We start from the raw sequence: 15,488 nt of genomic DNA on the forward strand, positions 1-15,488 counted from the left end.
AAACAACAAAACATATTCATTTTATACTTAAAACTAATTAAAAGATAACTGTACGTCAAATGACGGTAAATGAAAGTTTTTTTTTAATTCAGAGATAAACTAGAGTCGGGGGCCTAAATTGTAGCAATTGACATTTCATTTCGAACAAAAAGGCATCTCGAATGATATTAGAATAGAGGTCAAATCGAATTGCTTTTTTTTCCGAGATGTTCCAAATTTGAATGTATAACCACACATCGATTTTGATGTAGTTATGAAGCAATTACAACATCATCACAGATAAGAAATCTGTTGTAACAAAACAGTTTATCGTAATGTTGGCCATTATTTACGGATTTTGGAGGCATCATAGAGGGTTTATGATATGTGTGTAGATACATAATATCTTTATCTTTACGTCTATCTTTTAAGAATAACTTACTATACCCATTCTTAACTTCAAAAAAAAATCCCTTGTAATGAGATATTTGCAAAGCTATTAATCATTATCAAATTAAATCCATTATGAACATTGAGTTAATTATTAATTTTCTTATTTTAAGTATTAATTACTTTTTGGCAGCAATTTGCTTTACGGGGTGGGAATATAGTCGGGTTATGGACTGGATGAAGATAGGGGTGGGTTGGTATTTTGATTTATTTTTCTTTTTTTCCAATAAAACTAACCAGGAAAGAGCGCTTAATCGATTTACATGGGTATAAAAATAAAACTGGAATTCATACAGACGAAAGTACCCCTACAACTGGGTAAGATATATATACTAAAGATATTCAATCTGCGATGTAGATAACCTTTTATAAATCACTATTAATATTTAGACATATTGCGCCATTTGCTAGGGTCAGACAATAGGTTTGTTTGTCCGTTGCCGTTCATACGCTGGACAGTAATTGCTTTGTAGTATCCCCGCCCTCAGAAGGCCACATCGTCATCGCGCGGAGCGTACTACGTTGTACGGAGTATTTTGAGTGATGACTCATTATTTTTATACATTAATAATACTAATGATTCAAAGGGAAACAACAAGGGCTTATTTAACATACTAATATGTAGCATATTACTATGCTACATATTTGTATGTATGATACAGGAGTCGTAAATATATTTTACAGTACTTATTATGCTACTTTACCGCCCTAGTGCGGTAACTCGCACTATATGTCCGTATGTTAAAAATTTAAAGGGCATTGTAAAACATACACGTGTAATACACGTGCGAAAAGGTATATTTATTATTCTAACTGGAGGAGAACCATACCACGAGCGCATGAGGTTCGCATCGGGATCGGAGTAATTAATACTAAGAGTATAATAGTTTGTTTGGGACTGATGTACTCTATCATATAATATACCATAGCTTGTACTGGCTCACGTGCTATAAAGCACTTGTAAAAAAAAAAGTTTGTTAAAGTTGCAATTTTTTGAGATCCATAGTTCCATACCATATGGAACTTAGCAAGCAAGAACTTCCATGCAATTTACGTTACATTGCCGACTACTAAGTAAACTGCGTTCAAACGCTTGATCAGATACCACATTGTATAGAATATTGCATGTAAGTACTTGCTAGTCTAAACCTAAACCTCGCTCTAGTCTATGAAACTTTTTACGAGTGTCCGACTGATGTTTTGGATTCGGAAAGTATTTTTAAAAGGACAGTAGGCGTGTATACGAGTAAGATCTGCAAGCCAAGTCCAGCATAACAAACACAGCAGGCCCAGCCGTACCCTGTTTTCTCGAAGCCGTTTGGGGCATTTTCGACCCCCCTCTAACTTCGTTCTAGATCAAGATATAAGTATGAATTCCCAGTGACCAAGTGTAAATAAGTAAGCATAGAGTGCTCACTCCAGACATCAGTTTTCTTACCAAAACGCTTATTATTTTCGTAGTCGACATCTAGCGTCAGGTAGTGGATTTATCGAAACTGCTGCTTGACAATAATTGTGGCGACGAACAAAAAGTTTAATGTTCAACAATTTTCAGATAATATTATAACCGGACTAACCGGAACTATATTTTCGACTCCTTCTTCTTCTAATATTAGTTATTAAGTCGCGACATCCGCTACTTGACGCTAGATGTCGTTTTGGTTAAGAAAACTTATGTATGGAGTGAGCACTCTATGCTTACTTATTTCTCAATGCTACTGGCAAGAAAATATTTGGGAGAGTGATTTTAGTAGAATAGATACCATTATATTCAGTTCTTACTAGACGTCAACGAGGATATTAGAGGTGGGTGACAAATATATTGAAAACGAAAGGAATTACAATAAAGCACAAGTTGGTTGTGTATGTAACTTGAAGAAAACTATTTCTGGCTCTACGAGTACGAGAAGCCCAGACCCGTGGGATAAATTTAATTTGCGTAAAATAAGGTTCCCCATCATGCACTTAACAAAATTATTGTTGTTGAATAGGCGGAGCATACGACGCTCTCAAGCGAGGAAAACGCGCGCGCCGGCTCTGCCGAGGCACGTCTACACTGGCCGGTTTGTGCGTGAGGAAATTGCCTCGCGCGTATGCTCGCTCTGTGTGGACCCGCCTAATGACTAATCTAACTTGGCGGTAGAGAAAGTTTCCGTAATTCAACTACGCAATTTTCCTTTTAGTGTCGGCGTCAAGTTATCGTTATCATCAGAGTCAAGAGGAAGAGCAAATTTGACGATGATTATATAAAATATATTTTATCTCTTTCGTTAGTTTTTAGTTGTATACTATATAATTAGTTTATTAATTGTATTACGAGTAAATAAACTAGATTATTTAATGGGAAATCTACAAGTGATAGTACGGTTTACCGGTGGTACAACATAGACAACTTTCCTCTTCCCTATACTTAATAAGTAAACGCAAGACTAATCAAGTAATCAATACGGGTCACGGGTCATAGAAATCTCCATATATATACAGTGTGTATGTGTATTTTTTATATAACCTCAAACTTAAACTAGACGTAGGTTTCCGTGTTATAAAACAATTCTGAAAGATATTTTTAGTTTAGTCTTCACTAGAGCGGCAATGTATTTCGTACATCATGATCAGTTGTGACAGTTGTGACGTCGCGTCATTAATGAGATGTTTTGAGTTAAAACAAAGTAGTGATACATTGCGTGCTGAATTATTTTGTATGAATAAATAATGGTCGTCCATTTTTTATAAAAACCTATGAAAGTGTGTTAATTACAGCCTAAACTAACTGCCCTTTGATTAAGTGGTCGTATCAAAAATACACGCTGTTGGCCTAGTCAAGGTGACAACCGCTATCGCTACGACAACAAAACGGTTTTGTCTCTCTATTACTCTTCCATGTTAGTGCGATAGTGACAGTTGCGTTTCGATCGCTTCGGGGCGTAAGCGATTTGCATATTGGCTACGCGCGGCCTGTTTACGCATTGATTAGAGCTTAGTGCGAGTTTATACGTTTACTACTAAACGCCAGTAGCAGATGTATATGTAGTTATATACATGCACTAAACACTAACCAGAGTGCTTAGCCAACGTGCTAATCGTCAACGCGCGTAGCATAGCGTGGTCATCTCTCTCCACAACTTTTCCGTTTCTTTGCGTTTCGTTCGCTACGGAGAATTACAATATCTATAATATATAATATAAAACTTGTACCTAACTAATCTGATAAGCTAATAAAAATGCGTAAATGTTAACTACCGAGATACCGAACTGGTTAATTTCTATACAGGGTGTGCGTTCTGTACGAATCAAGCGAAGGTTAAGGATATACCTTAAAAGCGACAGATTTGACTTCCAATGTACATATGTTCAGCGTAAATTAATTTCTCTAACGGTTGATAACCATAATTTGTAAGGGCATAATCGAATTACTTTCATACTTTTTTAATAATTTCTTTACAAGAGTTAGGTTAGAACTGTTAACGAACTTAACTAAGAAAACAAAATCTATGATTTCTCCGAAATCGTTAATTTTCACTGAACACACAGGAACAACACACAGGGGTGAAATCGGTAGCTATTAGAATTCTGTATAATTGGTATTCATTTAATCTGTCCGTACTGAAACCGACACCATATGTTAACACTGGTATTCGATCCCCGCTTTAAAATATCGAGATTTGACTTAAATCTACAGATATGAAAATTAGAAAAATTACTACTATGTCAAATAATTTTAGAAAAATCCATCTTGCATCATGGCTACCGTTCCTGGTAATACCGTAACTAAGTAATCTGGTTAATCCGGAGTTTGATACCCTTAGCAAAAGGAGTTGCTGAATAGTTATGACCCGACGGAACGAAAACGGATTTAGGTTTAGTTGCGGTTTTTTGTAAAAGATCTGTAGTAGGTACACCATCAGCGATGGTTCTTAGACAGGTTTAAACTCATCAGATTTCACTGTTATAATTTTGTTAGGGATTTTTAATTTCTTATTAAATTCCGATAGAGAGGGTGAAAAATTAATAAAATAATATCAGTTTTTGCATGCTAAAGGGCACTTAACGGGCATTTGCGTAGGCTTGTCGGAAATATCCACAACTGATAACAAGTTCAGTAAGTCGACATAACAGTTTACCGCAGCTCATGACTTCATTACTGCAAGTTTTATGCTAAAGACGACATCTCATATACATGTTAATTATATAATAATGTTTAATAAATTTTTAACCTTATTGTGCAGTTGTATCCTGGTGTCGTGTGTTTTATCATATAATTGTCATTGTAATTCAAATTGTGATCAATATTTATACGAGTAAGTTTTTTTATTTCAGTGTATTCGCTGTCCTTGCTTTCTGTCGTAAAATATATAAAAAAATCTTCCAAAATAGCCAAGACGGCCAGTGTGCATACACTTACTACTAGTAATATGTAGTTGTTTCTCTTGCTCTCTCTTTACTTTCGTCCCACGGAAACGTGGGCAATTGCTCTCGGGTACAAATACACATTCTTAAGCATAAGTAGAAAATAACATGTAGTGTGTGGCCTATGGCTGTTTGATACTACATGGACTTACCGGGTGACAGCGGTCAAGGTTTTAAGGTAGCTACTTTAGTAAGATTGTTTACTAAGTACCTGCTTTATTTATTAATGGGGAATATGTTAGATATTTCTATTTAGGTTAGAAAAAAGAAACAAATAAGAATAAGAATCTGAGAAATCAAATAATGTAGAATCACTTGTGACAAGTATAAGTTCTTGGCGATAGGGCAAGTCTGGGGATTCAAAATTATATGTACGTGACTTATTTATTTTTGTTATAGGTTATACTCACTTTTCGGGAAGTTTAATCTACAGAAATTACTTGTAAACACTGATAAATATAAATACAACAAGGTCGTTAAAAACGTAAGCGCGGTTCATTATTTTTCATTCTTTCAGTATCTACGGCAGACGTCTTATCGTATACTATTATTGACTGTGGAGCTCTCTAGTTTTGATATAAAACTTGTATTTAGTTAAATCATTTTTATGAGTAAAAGTCTGTGTAGAATTCAATATGTGGATTTACTGCACATTAAATATGTGTGTATCGGAAGAACCTTTATTAATTTTTTCCAAGTTGTTTATTGTGTATATATCAACTTAGTATTAATTGTTTGATTGTTTTGTTTCAGAGAGGTAGCGAATGCTTGGGAGAGAAAGGTGGGCAAGCCAGACCAGCCGGCGCCCGCCAATCGCGTCAAAAGCCTTTTCTACGACATCCAGCTATATCCGACCGATCCCCAAGGTAAGCTTCACTTATATTATAAGGTAAGCTTCATTTTAACGTTTTTGCTGTCATAAACTCCATAAATATTGTAGGTGCAGTCAAAGAATTTAATGTCATTGCCATTTTGTACCTTGACACAGTGACAATCAATATGAAAGTCACTAATTACGAGGTAAAGTCAGCGTCAAATACTTTGTAGCAACCAAAGTAGCCAAATAGTTCGGTACACCATATATTTAGTATGGTGTACCGAACTATTTGGCCACTTTGACAAAATGGTACTGAAATGAATAATATCGATGTTCCAAAATTAATTTGTATATTTTCATGTGTTTGCACTAAGAATTTGTAGTCTACTCCCGGGAAGTAGTCGACTCACACAGGTTGCTACTGCTAGTTACGAGTAAGTACATTCGAAATAGTGTTTGTATTTATGACGAGCAAAATAAATAAGTACTGGGACTTATATTATGTTAATCAATAATATAAAAAATACTTCAATAGTAAAAGGAATTTGCTATCACTTAAGAATATTGTTTTTTTTTTTATGTAATCTGTGTGGCGATTCAACTTGTATAAGGCTAAGAAATACAAATCAAAAACAAAATAAAACAGCAAAAAAAAATGTGTACAAATCCTTCACCCTTTCTCCGTGTTAAGTGCATACGACGCAGTGCAGTAACATAATATCTTCATCTTTTACACATCTTCAACACTCTTGATAATTTTCTACTTTACTTACAAATTATCTTCGTAACAATGTATTAAAATTACGGATGGGCGATAGGCGATTATGACAGCGGGCATTACATTACTAATCCAAGCCTGGTTATGCCGGTCGTAGATCGATGGAGCGATAATTGGTACGAGTGAGCTGGCTGAATCAACACGACAGTTTATATGCCATTAAAAATTACGCATGCCCGTTCCGCATGCCGCACGTCGTCGCCGTTCACCATTTGACGAATAGACACCGATGCATATATTGCAACATAATTCATTGAAACCGTTGGCCAAGTTAATACTTATAGCATACCACATGATTTATTGTATATTATAAGTTATAATTACGATATCTATATTTTTTGTACATATGAGTAATCCGGAGAATCCCTAAAACACAAACAGTTAAAGTAATGAGTAATTTTTCTAGGTACAGTTATAAGTGATTTGAAGATAATAATAATGATTCATAAATTGTGTTTCCCGGTACTTATTGAAGGGTGGGTTCGTCAAATATCTAATGAGCTACTTTAGTGAGTCAGGTTCACGGGTGTACCTAAATAAAAACGAAAAAAGCTTACCATATGTTTGTACCTAATTTGTACTATTTAGTAGTAGTAGTAATAGTAAAACACTTTATTGTACAAAAAGAAACATAAAACAGGAAAGAACTCTCATCATTTGTACAAAGACGAACTTATCCCTTTCAGAGATCTCTTCCAGTACTATTAAGGAGGTACTATTTAGTACCTCCTTTAATTGTACCTCACGGTACTTCAAAGTTATCGGCAAGAAACAGTACACCCGCCATTTTGACAGTCAGAATGGCGCGTGTACTTTATAACACGATGATCCCGCGGTTATTGATAACTTCTACAAAAACAACATTTTTGCACCTTTTTTGTAACTTTATATTCAATAATAATACGAGCCATTTATTTGTGGTTTCCAAGTTTTACCAATTTTACATTTTGCTTGCTATTACACTTTTGCAGGCGCTATAATTTTTTAATTTTAAAGCAAACACACTACGGTACAATTATTATTATTACGCCAGGAATTAGTACCTTTCACTTATTAGTACAGTCAACAAATTTAATTTGTGACCAATTTCGTACCTATTCACAGTGATAATATTATGAGGTCTAGCGACTTTCATGTTGTTTGTCACTGTGACAAGGTACGAAATGGGTCACAAATTAAATCTATTGACTGTACTTTACAAATTCCTGGCGTAGTAAAAATAATTGAAAAAGGGTTTTTCTTAGGAAAAAACCCTTGACACGGCGCTTGGCCTTTTTTAAGACGTAATTTTCTCAGTTAGTTGAACTTACCGTATTTAACGTGAATAAAAATAAATTTTAAAATGAGTAAAACTTGGAAAACACCAATAAAATGCCAAAATTTATATTAGAATATGAAGGTACAAACATTTGGTTTAGTCAGGATAGCGGGTGTAATGTTTTTGGTAATAACTTTAAGTACAGGGAGGTACAATTGTTTTAAAGGAGGTACGAAATGTAGATACACCCGCCATCCTGACTCTCACGTTTTATTTCGTTAAGATTCTAGCAAAACTAGACTACATTGTTGCACTGATGTTTTGGAAGCATTGCTTGTGATAATTAGGTATGTCACTTAGGTATAAATTTCGGCGTTGACTTCTGTGTCAATTTGGCATTTTTCCATCTATTAGTTAAATAGTAGGAGTGAAACACAGTGTTTTTTTTAATATTGTGGACAATCTTACTTAAATCGACCTAGCCCCAAACTAAGCATAAGCAGAGCTTGTGCTATGGGTACGGTAATACTTACTTTTATACATAAAAGACACCCATGACTCAGGAACAAATGTCTGTGTTCATCACACAAATAAATGTCCTTACCGGGATTCGAACCCGGGATCATCGGCATCATCGGCATAGGCATGATCACTACCCACTAGGCCAGACCGGTCGCCATCATCATCGTCGTCAGTTTGCGTTGTAGATTTTTTAAGGAAGCTAATAACTATTTAGTTCCATTGACTGCCATTTGCACGAGCAGACTTCAAAAGTGCCGGCGGCGGTGATTCTATCTCAAAGTGCAAATTGTTGAACGCGGCTGTCATATAAAGCAATTTACGGTTCTGTGTGGTTATTAAGACACGCCCCTAGTGTATATTTATTGCCTATGAATCTCACGAGCGAGCCATCAATTCACAGCCCACCGTTAATGTCTCTTGACAGACATCATCTCAGTTTATGTTATTTTACAAGTCAGATGAGCATCAAACACTTCTATGAATGACCTATGCTCTGTAGTTGCTAATTGTGTGGTGCAACTAAACAGTCTATTCGTACCTATGTAGGTACATATTACCTACACGTGATTTATTACTTTACAGTTGAATTTTTTGTATTTATTAACGGTTATAATTGATTTGTATAATGAATTTTACAAGAATCACTTTTTTAAAACATTCAATAGTAAAATCAAACACACACACATAAACGACACGATTGTTGGACTGTGTTTAATACCTGACTTCGCGATTGGAAAGATCGTCTGTATCGACTGCTGACAAATTGGTACCCTTTGACTGAATACGTCGCGATTGATTATAGTCATAACATTATACTAGATAATCAAACTTATCTACCATTCCTAATTGAAACATTAGTATAACGCGACAGGTGTTATTACAATGATCTCACCAATTGCTCACTATAGTTGATGACCAATAACCGACTTAGGTCACGACCGCTCGTGATCCGGCTTTGTAACTATAACTATACCGACGGACTCAACCGGAAGACCGCTTTGAAACGTAAACTTATTATCGTTTCGTTTTGTTCGTCGTTTTTTATTGTGGTTCATATTGTTTCGATAAACGTAATTCACTTACTGCGGTAAATTTTATTCCAAATTCCAATTTTGATAGTTATCCCACCAAAAACATTTTCATGTAAAATGTTGCCAAGATGAAACCTAGTAACTTACTTTTACATGTCCCCAGTAATAGTATTATCTGTTCCCCAAGGGGTTAGAGAGGTTACAGACACTTCCACTGTATCCTAATTTCCACAGTCCAAAATGGAAAGTGTGTACGGTGTAGTAGGTAGTGCCTTACCCTTACTCTCATCCTTGTATTCCAAGGATAGAACCACTGACCAATTGTCCATACTTACGAGCACTCCTTATCTTGAGCAGGCATAGTTCTCGATAGTCCATGTTCTAACTGTTCCCTATGTTTCAGTGTTCGAAATGCTGGTCTGCGCCAGACAGTGTGCGCGACGCAAGTCGCTCACACTTACGTTCGGCGAGTTCTGCGTGTTCGCGGCCGAGCTGCGAAGGCATTCGAGGCAGGTCAGACAGTGAGTAACGATTTTAACTACAAAGTAAAATTAAAATACTTGACTGATATTAATATTATTATGCACATGTCACTTCAAAGACAGGTTGATGATAGTTAGTGTTCCCTAGTGGTAGTGGCAATTTTCTAACCAATAAATTATTTAAATTTTATAAGTTATTTTCCATAATGTTGTCCAAGCTTCCACCGCAAAAGTGCGTCCTCCACGTTGGCCGTAGCTTGGCGCGCATCTAAATGCTCCATAATATTTTACTGATGTCCAGTGACGTAAAACGAGTAAAACGTTATTTTGAGTACCCGTCAAATCGTTTAATTACGCATTCAAATACAAACACAAGTAAGAAACAATGTAGTAAAAAAATAGCATTAACCTAAATACAAGATGAAACTAAACTTAATCTAAAAAAACGCCCCTGTGGTAAGGTTCCGAAGATGCGGGCTGCATTACCCTGCTGAACTGCAAGACTAATGCGTTGAGCGAGGTAACTACCAGCTCTTCGCTCCCCAGTTGCGTCCCTAAGTCTCTTTGACAAGTCTCCGAAAAGACTCAAAGCGCCAGGGCCGCCGCCTTCGGACCCCGACGCCGAAGGGAACTAAACTATACTCGGCACCGAGACTACTGTTTGGCCCCACCTTGGCATTACTTTGAATTACCTACGAACAATTTAGTATTGAACCCGAACAAAATTTTGGTGGTAACTACTGGGAAAAAAATCCCACCTTTTACCAGTGGTAACCACTGGCAAAAAAAATCCCAGTAGTTACCACTGGTAACAACGTGGTGGTAACTAGTGGGAATAACCCTGGACAACTCTACGTGATGTGTTGTTGTAAAATCGGCTCGCAAGTTCATTATACATTGCCAGCTCGATTTAGCGTTATTTATAACGTGGCACCGTGCGCACGTTAAATAAGGTTAAGACTGTATACAAATTGAATGCAATAAAGCCGTAAATGTTGCCCCATTTGTCCTCTGCGGGCATGAATCAGTATTATTTCGTCGATGACGTTAAAACCAGCCCGCTTGTCCGTTCTTGAACCACGGCTGACTTTGCGGCTGCAGGTTACCGACTCATTAATATTTTGCGGTTAATAAAAGGGTCGTCTTTATTTTTGACTAAATCTTTACTTCCGGTAGGCCTGACGATGATGATTCAGAAGTTAAGCTTGATAACTTTAGTGGTTAGTTTAATGTAGTATTTACTTGTCATAATCACCCATTAATTTTTTTATTTTTTTAATACTTAGGATACTACTTCACTACTACTACAGAATATACTTCTATTCCCAATTACAGGAAAACATATAAGAAGGTAAAGCGTGAAACCATCTTACGAAATTATTTAATAACTTTGTAAATAATTGTGTGATGTACGGAACTCTTCAGGCGCCAATCTGAATCACACTTTTCCGGTTTGTAGGGTTACGAATCCAAAGGGTAAAAACGAGACCCTATTACTAAGACACCACTGTCCGCCTGTCTGTCACCAGGCTGTATCTCATGAATAGTCATGAACCGTGATAGCTGACAGTTGAAATTTGATGATTTCACAGATGGTGTATTTCTGTTGCCGCTATAACAAAAATGCTAAAAACAGAATAAAATTAATATTTAAGTGGGGCTTCCATACAACAAACGTGTTTTTTTGCCTAATTGTATGGAACCCATCGTGCGCGAGTCTGACTCGCACTTGGCCGGTTTTATTTTTTAATTTGTCTCTCAATAATAGTCCACCTTTCAAACATATACTGATTTGTGTAATTTACGAACAAAATAAATGTGGTAGTTAGTTATATTCTGGGCCTGGACCTGGTGACAGCCAGAGCGGAACAAGCAATAGAAAATAATGCTTGGCCACTTTTCTAGACGCGGAGGGGGCTTTTGACCGCACCACGTATCAGGCAATCAATACTGTAGCATCTAAATATGGTATAGAACCGATAATCTGTAGATGGACTGGTACTATGCTAAATAGCCGACTAATGAAATCTTACTTTATGGGAGATGAAATATTAGCAACGGCCACGAAGGGTTGCCCACAAGGTGGAGTTCTCTCACCGACTCTCTGGAGTCTGGTAGTGAACTCACTGGTGGAAGAACTTAACAAAGGCTCAACATAAACGGTAGGGTATGCAGATGAATTAGTGATTCTTGTAAACGGGAAATTCCCGGGACCAGTATCAGGAATCATGAATACAGCACTGAAGCAAGTGGAGAGATGGTGCAACAGCCATCAACTCTCTATCAACCCAGGCAAAACAGTGGTAATACCGTTTACCAGGAAAAAGACCCTTAATGGCATGGAGCAACTAAAGCTTTATGGAAGGGTACTGGAAATGTCCGATGAAGTGAAATATCTAGGTGTACCACTAGATAAAGAACTGATCTGGAGGAAGCATGTCGAGCTTACCACAACCAAGGCACTGAGAGTGTTTGGAATGTGTAGAACGGCATATGGGAAAACATGGGGTTTAAACCCAAAGGTACTAAGATGGATCTATACCATGATGGTAAGACCTATCATTTTGTACGGATGCCTGGCATGGTGGCCAAGGACACTAAAGAGCACATGCAGGGAAACCTTTATGAAAATACAGAGAACAGCATGCATGGCTATTACCGGGGCGTTTAGAACAACGCCAACAACGGTGATGGAGGTACTGCTAGACCTCCCGCCGCTACATCTGGTGATACAATCTGAGGCACGGAAATCGCTACACAGGCTGGTTCTAACAGGCCTATGGAGCGATAGCAAGCCAAAGACTAAACACACAAATATGGAATGTGACAATTTCATGGAAAGGATAACGAATATTGGCTGCGATAAAATGCAACCCAAGTTTGTATTCCGTAAGAGTTTGAAGTTAAAGTTCCAACAAGGGCTGAATGGGCCGAAGGTCTTCAAGCACCAAACTCGGATGAAAACGACATCATATGGTACACAGACGGGTCCAAGACAGTATCTGGTACGGGGGCAGGCATTTATGCAAATGAATTTAGTTGTAGCATAAGCAAGGGTAATTACGCTACTGTCTTCCGAGCCGAGACGTACGCTATAATTGCCTGTGTGCATGAGAATATAGTTAGGCAAACCCAAGGGAAGAATATCTATATATTCAGCGAGAGTCAGGCTGAACTCAAGGCGCTCATGGTGCCCATAGTGGACTCTAGACTGGTATACAATAGTGTCCAAGCTCTGAACAAGCTTGGAAGACAAAATAGAGTGCAACTTGTATGGATCCCAGGGCACGAGGGATTCATAGGCAATGAAAATGCAGATGAACTTGACCACATAGGTCCGGAACCATTCGTGGGGCTCTCAACTCAAGACCAGACACCAAAAAGAATGGGACAGTCTGACGGGTCTAAAGCACTCAAAGCTCTTCATACAAGGAGTAGGTAGACTCCGGTTGGAGCAAAAAGCTATGGAAACTTAGCAGAAGACAACTCCAAATTATAACAGGGGTGTTTACGGGCCATTATGGGGTCAAAGGGGTTTTGGCCAGGATGGGACGCTCCGACAACACCGATTGTCGAATGTGTGGTGAAGAGGAAGAGACAGTAACACACCTAATGTGTGAATGTCACGCCGTCGCCAGACAAAGAATGAAGGACTTTGGAGCAGGCTATCTGGAACCAAAGGAATTCAAAAGGCTACCCATAAACTCCATCATCCGGCACATGGAAATGGTCAAAAAAGCTCTTGAGTAGGTAATGGATCTTTCCTTAGACTACACAAAAGATCCCTATGGGTCGAAGTGTATCCGCAAGGGCCCCCGAAAATTAGAAGATAAGATATATTCTGGGCCTCTAACATATATATATATATATATATATATTATAATAAGCAGAAGTAGTTAAAGCATTTTAACCTTTTCTACATTCGCCCTTACTTGTCATTTACACTAAAACTGTATTAACCCTTTACCAGGCAAAGGGTGATACGCCAACCACATAATATATCGTTTACCATATTCAGGTGTTAGCTCGAAATCTCCTAGAAAGCATTATATCGATCCCTGAAAATATTATTTTACGATCTTCATTCACAACACGCTTCTAAATCCAATAATGTTTCTTTGGCAGTCGTTTGAATTTTCTTGGCCAGTTATTTCGGTGGTTTATGACGAAAACGGAGCACTTTACTTCATAGCAGATAAGTAGGACAATTTTTTGATATTTTGTAGATTTTTAGTGTTGTAAGATTATCTAACCTCATATATTCGTAACGTAAAAAATAGTGCTTACGCCAATTCTAGGGATTATTTGCCAAGCGGCCCCAGGCTCACATGAGCCGTGGCAAAATGCCCAGAATTTGGATGTGGGATGACACTATCCCATTGCCTTGTTAGAGTTTGACTATGTGGGAACTATTCTGCCCATAGCCCGGTTAGGTATCCTGTCTGTAATATAAAGCTTATTGTGTTCAATCTATAACTAGGGAATTTGCGTAGTCTTAAATGTTCCCTTTAAAGACTTGTCCTCTAAGGAGATTTAGAGTAAAATACTGAGTATGGTAAATGATATTCTATGAGGGTGACATATCACCCTTTGCCTCGTAAAGAATACAATTACACTAAATTGAATATGGCAGTTCATTAATAAGACAGGAAATGGGATTACCGTATCCCACGTTTTTTCTTCTATTTTACAGGAGCATATCCGACTATTGTACAAGACGTCCAATACGGTTGCAAATCTATATTAATTACTTAATAAAACACGCTTGTTGTTGGCGGCCTGGTAAAGGGATGATATTAGATCGGGTCGGTATTAGTATATACTTGCTAGGACGTTTCCGCCGCTCTAAATACTAGTAGTTTTTATTCGAACACATTCAGGCAAAAACGTATAGTAAGTAGCACACTCACTATTCAAACAACATGTTGAGTGACTCACTCCATTCATCTCCGGCGCGTGACGTTCGTTCGAAAGCCAACTATCGAATCTGATCTTAACAATCGGAGTAAATGCAATATGCCATCATTACGCATTAACAATGCACTGTTTTGTTTCTAATTTCAGTTTTCATTCGCAGGAGTCCAAACAAACCGGAGTCACCGCAGTGGAACGTAGAGAAGGAGTTTAGGGAGAGGGAGACAATATGCAAACCCAATATCGGTAAGCTATCTTAAACAACTAATAATACAGTATGTGTTTTTGATGTCTGCTTATGCTGAAACTGAATATTTTTCTGTCCCAATATTAATATCTCCAAATATTGGCTCCATCATACATTTTTTATTACAAACTGTGCACCTCGAGAATGGACATCCTGTATAATGTCATAATTGCAGTTTCATAAATCGGGGTTAAATAGGTAACCAATTTTCTACAGATTAAGCTTTTATTGTTCTGGTGAATTTTTGACGTCTCTTTGTTTTTTTTTTCATTGTCAATTTTCATCCTAATTTAATTAGGTTTTTATACAACAGGCAGCATGGCAGTTAGGTACACCTACATCGCATTTCAGTAATGTTTGACGTGGCTGCACTTCATTGAACTTCCTTCCTTCGAAATTCACAAGTAGGTAATTCGAGTCACAAAATGGTCGTAAACGCTTTATCGAACACGGAATGACATCATGCTCTGTTGTAAATACACTTCCTCAATAAATATTTGGATTTTCTTTGTCGCGCGTGTACCTATGGTAAGTAAAGTTTGCACACAATGTCTCCTGGAAGGTCGATCGGAGACGGCGTCTCGCAATCAGACATGCAATGAG

General features: G+C 37.5%; 1 protein-coding gene across 9 annotated transcripts in view; it reads left to right on the top strand.

Moving 5' to 3' along the window:
- The window catches only part of LOC133522215 (uncharacterized), a 79,955-nt gene that overhangs the window by 39,796 nt on the left and 24,671 nt on the right, over positions 1–15,488 (top strand). For 8 of the 9 annotated variants that reach the window (XM_061857516.1, XM_061857523.1, XM_061857473.1 and 5 more), the window contains 3 exons: positions 5,590–5,702; positions 9,646–9,763; positions 14,802–14,884. In XM_061857516.1, the coding sequence (XP_061713500.1) occupies positions 5,590–5,702; positions 9,646–9,763; positions 14,802–14,884 (314 nt within the window). Of the gene's footprint in view, positions 1–4,575; positions 4,728–5,589; positions 5,703–9,645; positions 9,764–14,801; positions 14,885–15,488 lie in introns of those variants that run through there. The other variant, XM_061857508.1, reaches the window with a different exon arrangement.

Source organism: Cydia pomonella, chromosome 1 (genome assembly GCF_033807575.1).
Source record: "Cydia pomonella isolate Wapato2018A chromosome 1, ilCydPomo1, whole genome shotgun sequence".
Classification (NCBI taxonomy): Eukaryota; Metazoa; Arthropoda; class Insecta; order Lepidoptera; family Tortricidae; genus Cydia; species Cydia pomonella.